A 14612-nucleotide genomic window follows, 5' to 3' on the forward strand; every position below is an offset into this window, starting at 1 on the left:
AAACAATTGAAAGCAAGTGCATTCTTTTCCTTCTGATTCAAAATAATGCTCTACTTTTTTCTGCTCTGTCACATCTTTTACTATTTGTTTTAGTTCTGTTGTGGGACTACAGCATAATAGATCATCCAATGCAGATTTAATATAAATCTTGATATCTCCCTATTCATGTGAGCTTCCTCACTTTTATTTTTGTCAACAGGAGCTTGTGTGTTAGTTGTAATTTTCTAGAAATTTCCAGATTGTTCCAGAAATGCTCCAGGGATTACATCCATGTGGACAAAGTGAACAATGATTCAGACATTTATAAACACAACCTACACTGACAGTATTACTGTAATCATAGGCTGAAATATTTGCACTGTCTTGGTAAAACTATGAATCTACAAGATTTTGTTTTTAAAATATAAGTTGTTTTCCTTGCTTGTACACCAGCTGAAATGGATTTACTTTCCATAAGTGTAGTGTTGTGCTGTTGCACAAAGGCTTTTTGTTTTTCTTGATGTATTTAAGTCTGCAGGTTTACATTTATTAGAGGTTGCTTTGAAAAATGTTATATTAATTCAAAAACATTGAATAATTAAGAGTTTTGTTCTGTCTATTGTTGCCTGATATCAGGTTGTTTATGCTTGTAACACCATTTTGCATTTAAAAAATTGTTTTAATAGTAGCACAGCTATTTATATCACTATTTTCTATGCAAAAATATGGATTTAGTAGCTGTATTAAACGGTGACATCTATCCAAGACACAACGTACATACTCTGCTGTACGACAGGGGGCAGCACTTCACAGTCAACACGACCTCATGGATCTACATGGAACTTTCTAGAAGGAAATTCTCTGTTGCGCTCTGATTGGCTCCCCTGAAACAGCCCCCTCCTCTGGACCAATCAGATGAGAAAAACACAAGCCCGAGCGACTGCGTTGCTGGGTAAGTAAAACAAAAACAACAGCCTTCGCGTCAGAGTTTAAAGCTTCAAGGTGCGAAACGGTAGGTGTTTTATAATCTTGCTATTGAGTAAAAACATTTGAGTGGGCGCATTTGTACATTCAAAACTTCGGCATTGTTAGAAAGCTGAGAGCTTCGTCCATTTAGCTGCTGACCGTTAGATGTTATCTTTTACTAACGTGTGGGCTTCGAGGTAAGATAAGTTAACGACGCAACAGAACGGTTACTCTAGACTTGTACTGCATTTCGTAGCTATGTGGAATAAGTCACCCTGTTTACCGGAAATTAAAACCAGGGAAGTGCATTGCAATATTAACACGATCGTTTTTAACTGCGTTAGCCTTTGTTTGTCAACAGTACGTCTTTGAATGAAAATGGTTGAAGGGGGTGGTGGCCGGGGTTGTGTTGCGACACGTCTGGGCAAACCGTCGCTGCACGTCTGCAGCCAAATATGTAATTTTCATTTATTTTTCCTCCCTTTTCTGCAGTTATCTTCGGCGATTCTTGTTTTTGCACGGTTCCGCTGCAAAGGTTCTTTTCTACTGTAAACTATGGCAGCTGACTGCGAGGCTTGGCTGAACGCAAACCCTGTTGGTAAGTGTGAAAACCTCAAACGCTTAATCAGCCGGGACCGACGTAGAGTAGTGGGACTTTTTTTTTTTTTTTTTTTATGTGGAAGTGGGTGATTTTCGTGTTTCCTCTCGCTGCACCCTGAACTGAGTCCGTTTTTCTACTCACATTTTTGTAGCTGAGTGCATAGTAAATAAACGTCATTTCACCTAAACGGGATGTAGTTCTTTTCAGGGGACTGCATGCATATGGAGACCTTCAAAATGAAATGTGCGTCTGAACAAACGATTTAATTTGAAAGAGCAATAGAAAAAAAATTAAGATGGCGTCTAAAAAGCCGTCATTTATAAACGGCCGTCAACCCAAATATCAACAAATGCGTAATTTGTTATTTTTAGATATTGCAATAAAGCGTTAAATAAACAGCATTTTGAAGAATGCTTAGATTTTTTTTTAGAGGTTACAGTTAAGATGTCAGGCAAAAGGTCATATTTGTTACTATAGAAACTGACATTTTTCACCATTTAAAAACAGTGGGAGGATATTCTACATTGAAGCAAATACACCATTAATAGAATTTTAAAAATCAAACTTATTCGGTTTTCAATATAATCATTAATCTGTGTTTTACTGTGTCAATTTCAGAAAATGTATTTATTATTATAATTGATTATATCACAAATAGTAACAAATTGAGTTTGTGCTCATTTGACCAATATGGTGATTTTCGGTGTACAGATTAAAACGTTAAGTACTTTTGATTTGAAACGAAATAAATTGTCACCTTCTGTTGGGTCAAAAAGTCAACATTAAACATTATTCCGGACATGTTTTCAAGTAGAAATCTGAAAAGGCAAACCAAAATATCAAATGAAAAAACTGCTTTTGTGCGGAGTGAAAGTACCGGCTGATGGTAACAAACGCACACCGACTCGTTCTTCTGTGTCTTAACAGAGGCCGTGGACCTCAGCGACTCCTTCATTTCTGCCGAGGAAGACAATGGGGGATCCGGCGTCTCCAACAAGAACGTCATCAACGAGATCAACGGTAACTGGGTGTCTTCGTCCAGCAGCAACATCCAGGAGGCTCGCCTGAAGGCAAAGGCCAAGCGGAGGCTGCGGAAAAACTCCTCCAGGGACTCGGGCAGGGGGGACTCCCTCAGTGACAACGGGGAAGTAGTGAGGGGAACCTCCATGGCGCCGACGAGTCCCAAGAGCAAGCTGCTCGACCGAAAGTCCCGCATGGGAAAGGGCAGAGGCCTGCCAAAAAAAGGTGATATCATGACGCTTCCTCAATATTTCTTCCGTCTGTACTTTCGGTTGCATCAGGAATCCACCTTTCCCACTGGGTCAGAGGGACTCACTGCTTCCTGCTGTAGCCCTTCCAGCGCCGATCCATAAACCAATTAGCCGGTTGATCTTGAGCGGCTCAAATCCTTAAAACGAGCCTCCTTTCGTGTCCCGCGTGCATCCGAGCTTTTCTGGAATTTTCCGCTGCAGGTCTGATGCAGAACCCAGGCAGCATCACTGCAACAACACAAAATCTTACCAAGTATTTTTGGTCTAGTTCCTAGTGCAGATATCACGGTTGAAATAAGAAAAAACTAACTGACAAGTAACTTTTTAGCACGATGTAGGAGCTTGTTCTAAGTCAATAATTCCTTAAAATAAATGAAAAAATACTAGTTATATGTGAAATAATGTGCCAGTGTAACAAGACGTATTATAATCTGCAATATGGCAGATTATTTCACTTACAGCTAGTATTTCTTCTCATCAGTATAAAGGAATTTTTGACTTAAAACAAGCTCCTATGTCTTGCTGAAAAGTTACTTGTTAGCTTTGTCTATTTGTACTAGAGACCAGACCAAAAACACTTGTGATTTGTGTCGCGTAGCATCAGCTTTATTTTTTTCTGATTGGAATCTGCAGAATTTATTAGTCTACAATTACTACCTGAGTATGTTTGTCTAAAAAGAAAACAGGAATTACTGTCATTCTAGCACATCTGAATGCATCGCTAAAGAGAGACAACCTCTTGCCCAGAGCAAAACGTTTTGCCTCTCTTTAGTGATGTAACTCATTTAGCCTCTCCTTCAGACTGCAGTTGGGTTTGCCCACTTGCCTTCTTCCCATGGGCCGCAGACTAAGGGGCATGTCCAGTTTTTCTTGGCACCGAGTCTGTCCTGTCTTGGTTACACAACAGTTCTCTCGCATCAGCGAAGCCGTGCAATTTGAGCTCTGGGCTGTTCTGCATTTGAACTGTATTACATTTTAGTTGAGGTGAGAGACGTTTAGTGTGGGCGTGCTGCTTTCTTTCTTTTTCTTTTAGTAAAACAGACGAGAAAGCAAGCCGTTTTTACACAGAAGTGGGACGGATTCTCGACTAATGTGGGATGAGCTAAATATAGTGCTCTACCCACAAAGTGGGTGGAACTAATGGGGGGTTTAAAGGATGTTTTCAAGCTGCTTTGGTGTTCTTAAACTGTCTGCAATCTGCTGGGGGCTCACCCTTCAATTGTTTTTTGTCTGTTTGTTTGCGCCTACACTAAATATGTAGCCTGATCTCCATGGTGGCAGCAACTGCAATGATGCTTGTTTTTTGTCTTTTATGTACAGTACTGAATTCAATTGGAAATATGTGATCAGTTAAAAAAAAAACTGTGACTGAAGGTGGTTGTGGCTACTGCTAACTAGCTGCTAATATACCCTAGCTAGCTAGTTAGCTTTTTTGTGCCCATCATGAGCCGTCGTTGCCACCGGCTCACATCTATTGCCAACCCATACGATGCTGCGGGTCTTAAATTTTGTCGTCGCTGCTCTTACAAAGTCTTAAATTTGTGCTGGTGGAACCTGCAGAAAATGTTTCGGCTCATGTTTCCGCTGACGAACATACCGGAGACACTAAAGCTGCAGTTTCTCACCTTCTTTTATTTATTTTCCCCTTGTTAAGTGAACATGAGCAGATGTCAGGGCAGTACCTTTATCTCTGACATTTACCTGCAGGTGGAGCGGGAGGAAAGGGTGTGTGGGGAAGATCAGGTGAAGTTTACGAACCGGTGGAGGTGGACAAGAAAGACCCTAACTTTGACGAAGATCAGGTAATTACATTTGCATTTAGGACAATCGTTTAGCGGCGTATTCACTCGGATTTGAACTACACTTAGGGTTTTGGAAGTAGTTACTTTGTAAAATATCCTCTGTTTTTGCTGTTCTGCTCACAAGCAAAACAAGCTAAAATTAGCCGGTTGTTTAGTTGTTAATAACAGGTTTAAAGGTAAAATTTTGAAGCTTGTGGTGCAGGTTTGGCATTTGTTCAGCTGACACAAGAAAATGGAAAGTAATTGTCCTTTTCTTTTTCGACAGGAAAACTGTGTGTACGAGACTGTGGTGCCTCCGCTGGATGAGAGGGACTTCGAGAAGACGGTCACCCCCATAGTGCAAGAGTACTTTGAACACGGAGATACAAACGAAGTAGCGGTAAGTGCTCCAAAGTGTAGAAAGTAGGCCTTGAGAAAGTAGCTCAAACTAAATTTCTTTTCCCATTTTTGTCAGGAGCTGCTTGCGGACCTGAACCTGGGCCCTATGCGGAGCGAGGTCCCGTCGCTCGCCGTGTCTCTGGCCCTGGAGGCCAAGGCCAGCCAGCGGGAGCTCACCTCCAGGCTGCTGGTGGACCTGTGCGGAAGCGTTCTCTCCCACAGCGACATGGAGTCCTCTTTCGACAAGCTGCTCAGAGATCTGCCTGATCTGGTCCTGGATACACCTGGAGCGCCTCAAGTGAGTTTCCAAAACCTCCGACTGAAGGGTGTGTTGCCGAGGGTTGACATTGTTCGCTTTTTGAAAGTGTGTGTGTCTGTTTTTAGTGAAGTTTCAAGCAGGGTTTAGGTGTTGGAGATCACCCAAAGCCATGATGACACATTTTGCTGGACTATACTTTGTCCCAGAAATATAAACAATTACGTTGTTGTTTTTAAGACTAATTTTAAGTACTAGATTGACAATTTCATAATAATGCAAGTTTGCTTCCAATAAACCTTTAATTATGTACAGAACACTTCACACTGCAACTGGAAGATATTTTAAATATCCAAAACAAAACACAACTAAAAACAATAAACACCACACACAAATCAAAACCACAAATAAAATGGATTCTGATGTCTCTGTGGCAAAATTGCCTTTCAAAGAATATTATTCATCAGAAAGGAGTTTTTAATCATTCATACAATTAATCATTTAATTGCGACAGGCTTAATCACTCCTCTGAAGCAACCAACTCGTATATGATGGTGCGCAAAAGACAGCTGTACAAGTTGAGTTCACAGTTTGCAGCAAGCCATGTTAATAATTGTTTGGTAACTATTACTACTTTATGTCCATCCCACGTTACACAATCCGTTCTTTTCAAGGCTTCTAGTTTCGTTTCTGAAGGAGGAGTTTTACCTCTGCTGGTGGTTTGGCAGAGGGGAATAACGCTGCGGTTTTATCTGTTGGCTTGCAAGAGAAGAGCCACTGTGTGCGTCTGTGAGCTCTTTCCTTTTCAGTCTGCGCACACATGAAATCCTTTTGCATTGTCTATCGTTTCTTGTAAAATGCAAACTCAGCAGCAAAAAAAAACAACAACAAAAAAACATGGCCCACTCCCCTCCTTACACGGTCTGATTTATCTGACCAGTCGTCTGCCCTCTCTCTCTTTTTCTGTCTCTTGCCCCTCGGTGGGTTTGGTGGGGCTTTATGTCGGCCCTTCCCCCACACCTCTGTATACGCCGCACTTTCACTCGGGGGTTCTCTCAGTTTCGCACGCGCTCGGTCTGGCCTCTGCGACGCGCCGCGTTGTAATGTAGCTGCCTCTGGTCTGGAAGAGAAACAATGAGCGCATGCTTTGTGGAGGCCAAAACAGCAAAGCCGGCTCTTTCCTTTCCCAAAGCCGTGCGGCCCACGCTACTGTCAACAAAGACACATGTCCCCCAGAGGCCACCGTTGTTATGTCAGTGTTTGTTTGGGATGCTTGCACTTCATTACAGCTGTGGCACGGTACTTGTGTTTTTGCAGCAAACATGAAAACATCTCATTTACTCAGTTGGCTTCTAATTCAGGGTGTCTGTGCGTTCTCAGTCTTGACTTTGGCTAAAAGTAAATTCAAGACTGATGAACTAAATGTCTTCAGTTCATTTTAAAAACTAAGTTTGCCTTTAATATTTCAATCACAGGTTTTAAATTTTTGTCTTGACAGGACTATTTAATCTTGTATATTCTACGTTTATTTACGTAAATTTATTGCCATTTCTGTGGATGTGTAGCTCTTAAATTTGAGTCGGTGAAACCTGCACAAATTCTGTAATATACCGGAGAGAAAAAGGTTTTAAGAAAGAAATGTTGAAATTTTTATTGCACAAATCTAGTGTTGTTTAACGATTTTAAAATGTACATTCTTATTTATGTTCTCCTTTCAGTTGGTCGGCCAGTTCATTGCTCGGGCTGTTAGTGACCAGATATTGTCCAAAAGCTACATCGACGGCTACAAAGGCAAAGTTGATTGTGAACATGCAAGGTACGCGACGTTTATTTATGGAAGCACTTCTATTTGTCTTCTATTGTCCGTTTACTACTCCATGCTGAAAATGTGACCCAATTTAGCAGATTATTGCCTTGGTGAGTCAAACCATAAAGTTCTCACTGCAAACAGGGAGCTGAAATGACATTTTCAGTTGTACTAGCTAAAAATTGACACTCATAATGGGTTATTTAAATTGTTAGGTAAGATTAAGTGCATCAAAAACGACTGTTGAGCAAATAGCTGAGCAAACTGCAGTATAGATGTGGAAAAATTTACAGTTTTGCGGCAGAGACAGTTTGATGGATTGGTGGATATGACTTTATGAGCCTAAGTACGGATCTGAGTAAATATTTAGTTCAGAAACTTTCAAGTGTTTCTATCCTGTTAGTTTGAAGCATCAGTTAATACACCCTCTCCCCCAAAGATTGTCACTTTTAAGTTCAAAACGTTAGGCTGGCAGTGTGAAATTGGTCTATTCCAAGATTCGAGACATTGGTTCAGAATCCAAACGCAGGCACTTCCAAAAGTATCCGAATTGAGTTCAATAAAATTAAATATTAATAGAAACATTTGAAGAGACTCGATTGACTTGACTTGAAATTCCTGTAAACCACACAAATTGACTTGCTTTATCAAATCTGCAGAGCGGCGCTAGATCGAGCAGCCGTGCTGCTGAAGATGAGTATGGGTGGCCTTCGCATCGACAACCATTGGGGGACGGGCGGAGGCCAGCGACCCGTCATACAACTCATCAAAGAGGTAGAGTACAATCTAGTGATTGCACTTCACTAGACAGAGAAGTGTAGTCTTTGCTTTCTAGTAAAGTGAAGATTGCCCTTGAAAACATGGGAACTTTTGACATTCATTAAAATGTATTCATTGAAATACAGTATCACAATTCCAGGCTTTTAAAAAATATATTATTATAAATATGCAACCAAAACATAAATCATATTTAGCTAAAACTGAACAAGTTTCGTTCTGGATCCGCCGTTTTAAGATGAACCTGCTGCTGAAGGAGTACAGCCTGTCTGGAGACGGCAAGGAGGCGGAGAGATGCCTACGAGACCTGGAGGTCCCGCATTTCCACCACGAGTTTGTCTATGAGGTACGCGCAGCTTCTCACCTGCCTCCCTACTGTAGGAGCTGCTGCATATTTTCAGTTGCGTTTTCTGAAAACCTGTGGCGCTCTCGGCAGGCCATCGTGATGGTGTTGGAATCCCGAGGGGAGAAAACATTCAAAATGGTGCTGCAGCTACTCAAGTCGCTCTCTCTGTCTTCCATCATCACTGAGGACCAAATGCGAAGGGTAGGGAGCCACCTGCTGTTTGAATCAGGCACTGCAAGTGAAACTCATTCCATCCTGAAGATGATTGTTTTATGTTTTATTTCTTTCCCCTTCCAGGGCTACGAACGAGTTTACATGGACATCGATGAGATAAACATCGACGTTCCTCTTGCGTATTTTATCCTGGAGCAATTTGTGGAGAAGAGCTTTCACATGGGAGTCATTGGTGTAAAATTAAGAGACCAGTGTCCGCACCGGTGAGTACTCTTTTAATTTCACACAAATGTCTGCAGAGGTCCGACGGTGTTTTCCCGCTGCGCTCATCGACGCTCTCTGCGATCTGTTTGTCAGGAACCGAAAGAGGTTCGTCAGCGAGGGAGACGGCGGAGTTGTGAAATTTGAACGGTACTGATTAGGCCTTTCGATGAGCCAGAATACCTGAAAAGAAGTGGAAGAAAAAAGAAAAACTTACCTTTTTACTTGCATTCTTTTTTTTGTTTTTTGAATGGTGAAGTAAAATGTTCTCCCTTCCAACGGTCTAATTCTGGGTAAAAAGAAAAGCTGCACTTTTGATTTAAACTGAAGTAGACCACTTTACTTCAAAGTGTTTCTATACAAACATTTACATAAGCTATCCCTTAAAGTGCCACACCTCTCAGTGTCAGTCATTCCATGTTGTTTTGTACAGTTATTTTTCCTTTTCTGTTTTACTGCTACTCCTTTTGTTTTCCAAAAGCAGTGTTTGTACCAAGATAACTAATTTGTGATAAGAGCTTTATGAATCTGTGGAAGAAATAAAAAATAAATAAATAAAGGGAGGGTGTTAGTTCAATGTCATAACGGGTGTAAAACTGGCTGCTGTTTTTATATGCTGTGCTTCACTTCTGCGCTGTGCTAGAACACATCAAAACAAAGAAACATCCATCATATAACGTAACATAATGGTTTATTTTTGTACTTGGGCAGCAACTTATGGCAAAAATTTCTTTGTTTATTGATTAAATAATTATAAAATATTTGGGGGTTTTTTCCCTATCATTGTCACTATTAAAATAATCTCTACATGTTGCACAATTCCTCAGATGAGCCGCCGCTACCAACAAACTTGTTATGAGCCTGCCGTCTTCCTACCGCAGGAGCTGCTGCATATTTTCAGTTGCGTTTTCTGAAAACCTGTGGCGCTCTCGGCAGGCCGTCGTGATGGTGTTGGAGTCCCGAGGCGAGAAAACATTCAAGATGGTGCTGACTTGCTTAAACGCAGACGCTTACTTAAAAGCAAAAAGTATAACTTAAGTTTGTTCCACTGATTTCTCGCCAATGTTTGAGTCATTGGACTTGTGCTCTCTATCAAAACGTCGTGTAGTTTATTTTTTTGTGTGGTTTCAAGTCTTCAGCTGGGCATCTGCTGTCCTTGCTCCTTCATTGCCAGTTCCTGCTGCTTGACGGCCTCTTGCGCCTCCATCTGCATCTTCTCCAGTTTCTCCAGGGTGACTGATTTGAGTGGGAGCAGCTTTGGCTTGCACAGAACCATGGTTGGGACGTCTTCCATGTAGAGCTGTCCTGTAGACGCAGCAACAACAAAAAAAAAGCCTCTGAAAGTTATTTTTCGAAAAATAACCTGGGTTTATTATTTAATTGCTAAACATCCATTTCACATGTTTGCTCTATGCTTTATTCTGAAAAGTCAGAGAAGTTCCTCCCTGATTATGTTCATTATAGACACAGCAACACAGAATGTGCAAACATTTTCATGCTATTATCGGGATTTTTTTTATGTGATCGATCAACGCAAAAGAATACTTTGGAGTGGGGAGGGGTGGTATATGAAACTCCAAAAAGTCTCATGCATATCTATTCACATACTCTTAGTCCTGATGTCTCTACTTAAAGTGGGATGTTATAATTATTCAGACCAAGAGGTCCAAGGAAAGACTGATGACTTGTGGAAGATGATCAGATGAGACAAATCAGGGTTCGTACACTTTTCCCACAATCAACATTTCCATTGTATATTTTGAAACTTTCTCAGAATCACTTTGGAGATAAAAGCAATACAAGTGAACGAAAAATTCACTATTACTTGTCATTTATTACTGTTATTGATAATCACTTATGATAGTACCAACATTCTACAGCAGGGAAAACACTAAATAAAATATAACAAAATCTATGTTATGAAATGTCTCTCAAACATGCACTATACACTTGAATAGTCTGAGAACAGAACATTAATTTAACAAAGAAAATCCCCAGATTCCAATAATGTTGTTTAACATATAAAATATAAGCCGACCTTTATTTCAATCAAATCTTAGAGCCATTATGAATATTCAATTCATTGAAATAGTCTAAATAAATTGTGTCATGGTAAATAACCTTTATGGCTCAAACTAAATACTTTAACATAATATACAAACACAGTTACAAAAAGAATCTCTAAAAAGCGTTCTTGCTAAGTTTTCTGTCATTTACCAAATAGAAATAATTTTGGTAGTTAACTGATCTATAACAAGAAAATTTGACTTTAGTGAAAAAAAAAAAGTCTATTACTTCTTTCAAATGTAAATAACGTTTTCCTAACTTTAGGCTTTTAATCAAACGTTACATTATTAGAAAACTAATAACAGTTTTAATATCAAGCACTTTCAAGGACTTTATTTGTCCTTGAAATATTTGTGACTGCAGTAGAGGTTTAACTTTCAGTGGAAACAGAAACCCATTTTTAGCTTCTTCTTCTTTTTTTTTTTATAGCAAATATGATTTTTGGTTAAAAAACAAAAGATTAGCCTTTTCAGATTCTTATTTGCAAACCATTTAGAAAATCTTGTATTATTTTCCTTTAACCTCAGCGCTGTACACAGTTATGTCTTGCTGGATCGCAGAAAATCCCAATAAAATCCATTGAGATTTTTCATAACTTGGCAAATTATGAGGAGGTCCAGAGGGTACGAATAGTTTAGCAAAGATTTCTATTCCTAGTTCAAATATCTTAACTGGTTAAATGAGTGCAGATACTGATAATAAGAAGGGAGCACAGAGGAATCTTTGACTAGTTATGCGAGGGTTTGCTGGTTTCTCAACAGTCCACAAGTCATACGGAGCATCCACAAACAAGCTTTTGTAACTACTGCTGTCCAGATGCAAACCTTGTTTAGGCAGAACTTCTCTCAATATTGACTTGACCTCGGGCATCGCTGTGTCTTGTGGGCGCGTGCTGAAAGGTAAAATATATATATATATATATGTATTTTTCTTTTTACTTTAAAACATATCTGTTATCATCTAGCGGACTCATAAAATCATTAATTCAACACTAATTCACGTACACGTCACCATTTATACACAATTGTGGTGATAAAATTCTGCAGAAGCTGACATGTGTGAGCATAAACCCTTCCATGTTGACTTTTCTTAAGCATTTTTATGTACATATCAATATTTCAATGGCACATTTGAGGAAAAAAAAACAAACAAAACAGTTCGAACATTTCTCGAACCTGTCACGTTTAACCACAGACGTGAATTATTGCGAATTAGCACAACGCTAATCCCATGTAGCATGTTAGCGACGATACATTTACTTGGGCCCGGATACGTTAAGGGACATTTCCCTTTAAAGGGGCTCCTGGCGAGGTTTAGCTGACTGTCTGATCAGACTTAAAAAACGTTATCAGCGCATGTTTAAATACGTTATTGTAATGTTTCCTCATTCTTACCTGTAAGCACCAGATAAAGGTTTGCTGCAGTTGCCAGGCCAACGCGTCCGCAGAGTCACGTGACGTTCTTCTGCGTTGACTTCGTTAACTCGGCGCTTTAGCAGCACCTAGAGGCGGCTCGGAGAATTGAAGCTGAACTGAAAGGTTAAAACGGAACAGTTGTACTTTGTTAGACAGATTATTTAACGAAAAAACGGTCAAAAAAATGCAAATAAACATAATCCTGTTTACGTTTTGTTCTCTAATAATACTAACGCTAATAGTGTTTCTACTGCTGCTTCCAGTAATAATAGAACACGCCTTTGTCCTGCTTGCTCTGCAGGCTTTTAATCTCAATGTTTGTGTCCAAGGGTGAGCAAGGGCGTGTTATCTTCGGTTTAACGCACAGAGGCCGATGTTGCAACAATCCCTCAGAAACTGGTTTTCCACTGATAAGTCTCAATGCTTTGCTTGCCTGTTTGTAAGAGCAAGATTCTGCAAGAAGCAGTCAGTCCATAACACAGATTCTATAGGTTAATGATCGCAGCTTCTAATAGTGACACTAAGGCTGCTCTTCAACTGCTTCAGTTGTGTTTGCAGAAACCTGCAGCAGGACACTGATCCTGATGTATTAATATCCATCTGCGTAAAGAGTCAAAGTTGGATTTTTCCTCACTTTCACATGTGATAATTCTGTGTGAAAACAACATGTAGATTTGGAGATGGACACCACCAGCTGGTAAAATTATTTACATTTACTTTCACTGCAGACACATTCATCTAAATCACAAAAACAGGGCTAAAATACTACAAAAAATATTAAAAATACAAAACAAATACAAAAACGATACAAAAATATTGTACAATTCATAAAAATGTACAATGTCCAACTTGGTACGCTGTTGCTACTGCAAACATCATCATTATCAGATAAATCATTTGTTATGATATGGCTCATGTATTTCACTGTTTTAAAAAGGTCTGATGCTTGTTGTGCTATGTGAAGAGATAAGAAAGTTTATCATTTGATCTGCCTAAAGTTATAGAAATCATAACAACCCTGTTGTTAGGTTTAAACAGAATGCCGTATTGTGCAGCTTAACTAGCATTAGGAGAGGATCGCCACGTCATCAGCTTGCGCGGTTAACAAGACAATCACCCACTGTGCGTCAAGCCAAAGAAAGATCAACCAAAAAAAGAGAGAAATGAGTAAGAGCAGAAATGGTACTGGAAGTCTACATAAAATTTTCAACGGTCAGTTTTTTCTTTTAATTCAAACAATTTTCTTTAACGCACACATTTATAGATTAGTCCTGCACCTAGTTTCAAAACGTAGCCTAAAAGGTTGTTGTTGTTGTTAAGTTCTCTTGAAATCTGTTCAGAATAATCTGTTCAGTCTTAGATAATGACAACTGGCCTATTATCTCCAATATTTTATATCTTGTCGGTTTTGTCTTTTGGCATGTGCATTGACATAACCAATAACATGGACTGAGGTGATATGTTACAAACCCACTCAAACATAGAATAAACCTGTTGATTCTAACACTGGCCTCCTTCAGATGATCTGCTGACCAAATGTTAATCTTTCACTCTTTACATGATTAAAAATACACTTCAGCTTATCTTGAATTAATTAAATAGATAATTATTCAATTCATTAATTAATTAATTTCCAATTTATTTATTTAAAAAAAGTACATCATTGTTGTTGGTTTGTGCATGGTCAGAATGTGCAGGTAGCTGGAATGGGAAGGAAACTCAGACATCCCTTTCCGCTGTGATGGTCACTGTCTCGTTTTGAGGGGTTCTGAACTGTTTCAGGGTCAGAAGGAGTAACTTGGTCCACCAGATGGGGTTTGGGTTTGTTCCTGGATCTGCTCCCAGTGGAAGACGCCTAGAGAAATCACCATAGGGAAGCATCCAGGGATCTTGCTTGATCTTGGATCCACTTCAATTTAATTTTTTTTCAATATGTAGGAGCAGCTACTCTATTTGCATCCTTGTAAAAGAGACTTTGGTCTCAGTTTTTTGTTGTTGTTGTTTGTTTTGTTGTTGTTGTTGTTTTTAATTTTATTTATTTATTTTTTGACTGGTTAGCTTATGAAGTTTAATAGCAAAAGTAAATACATTTGAATGTCTGAAAAGTAAAAAGTTGTAAAAAAAAAAAAAGTCTTTAAGAGGGATGGCAAATCTCAGAAGCAGCAAATGCTTTGCTGCAAAAAAAAAAAAAAAAGTCAACAGAATTGCAGGAAATGTGTTGAGAGATGCAAATTAACTTGGAGAAGTCAAACATAAGGCTACCAGGAAACAATTGTCCTGTGGAGCAGACATGTTTGTTGATGAAAATATGATATCTATATCTTTTAATATACAAGGCAACGCTCCACTGCATAAATGAAGTATTACAATGCATGGCTAACTAGTGGTGTGGAAGATGAAACAATGGCCTATCCCTTATAAGGACATTTGGTTTCTTCTTAAACAGATTTAAGAAAGAAATCTCCTTAGACACAGTCTGGGAGGCTTAAGGGTGCTTATTGAAAAAAAAGGG

At 39.3% G+C, this 14612-nt stretch overlaps 1 protein-coding gene and 1 long non-coding RNA gene across 4 annotated transcripts; one reads left to right on the plus strand and one right to left on the minus strand.

The window, feature by feature from the left end:
• Positions 1 to 862: 862 nt before the first annotated feature.
• On the plus strand, positions 863 to 9180 carry pdcd4 (programmed cell death 4). 2 transcript variants are annotated; one of them, XM_023333867.1, is made up of 12 exons: positions 863 to 931; positions 1438 to 1543; positions 2474 to 2791; positions 4525 to 4619; positions 4885 to 4998; positions 5074 to 5295; positions 6972 to 7069; positions 7720 to 7834; positions 8076 to 8183; positions 8274 to 8384; positions 8481 to 8620; positions 8715 to 9180. In XM_023333867.1, the coding sequence occupies exons 2-12, from the start codon at positions 1501 to 1503 to the stop codon at positions 8773 to 8775; spliced, it is 1425 nt and encodes a 474-aa protein (XP_023189635.1). In that variant the 5' UTR covers positions 863 to 931; positions 1438 to 1500; the 3' UTR covers positions 8776 to 9180. The 2 variants fall into 2 exon arrangements, with proteins under 2 accessions (XP_023189635.1, XP_005806562.1); XM_005806505.2 differs by having other exon boundaries at positions 906 to 991.
• A 112-nt stretch (positions 9181 to 9292) lies between these two features.
• LOC102237453 lies at positions 9293 to 12358 on the minus strand. Of its 2 annotated transcripts, XR_002752779.1 has the most exons (4): positions 12335 to 12349; positions 12080 to 12216; positions 11510 to 11577; positions 9293 to 9923 (listed from the first exon to the last, which is right to left on the minus strand). It is a non-coding gene; the product is annotated as an uncharacterized LOC102237453 (long non-coding RNA). The 2 variants fall into 2 exon arrangements; XR_312777.3 differs by having other exon boundaries at positions 12080 to 12358.
• Between the last annotated feature and the right edge of the window lie 2254 nt (positions 12359 to 14612).

The sequence above is a fragment of the Xiphophorus maculatus genome, chromosome 5, assembly GCF_002775205.1.
Source record: "Xiphophorus maculatus strain JP 163 A chromosome 5, X_maculatus-5.0-male, whole genome shotgun sequence".
NCBI lineage: Eukaryota > Metazoa > Chordata > Actinopteri > Cyprinodontiformes > Poeciliidae > Xiphophorus > Xiphophorus maculatus.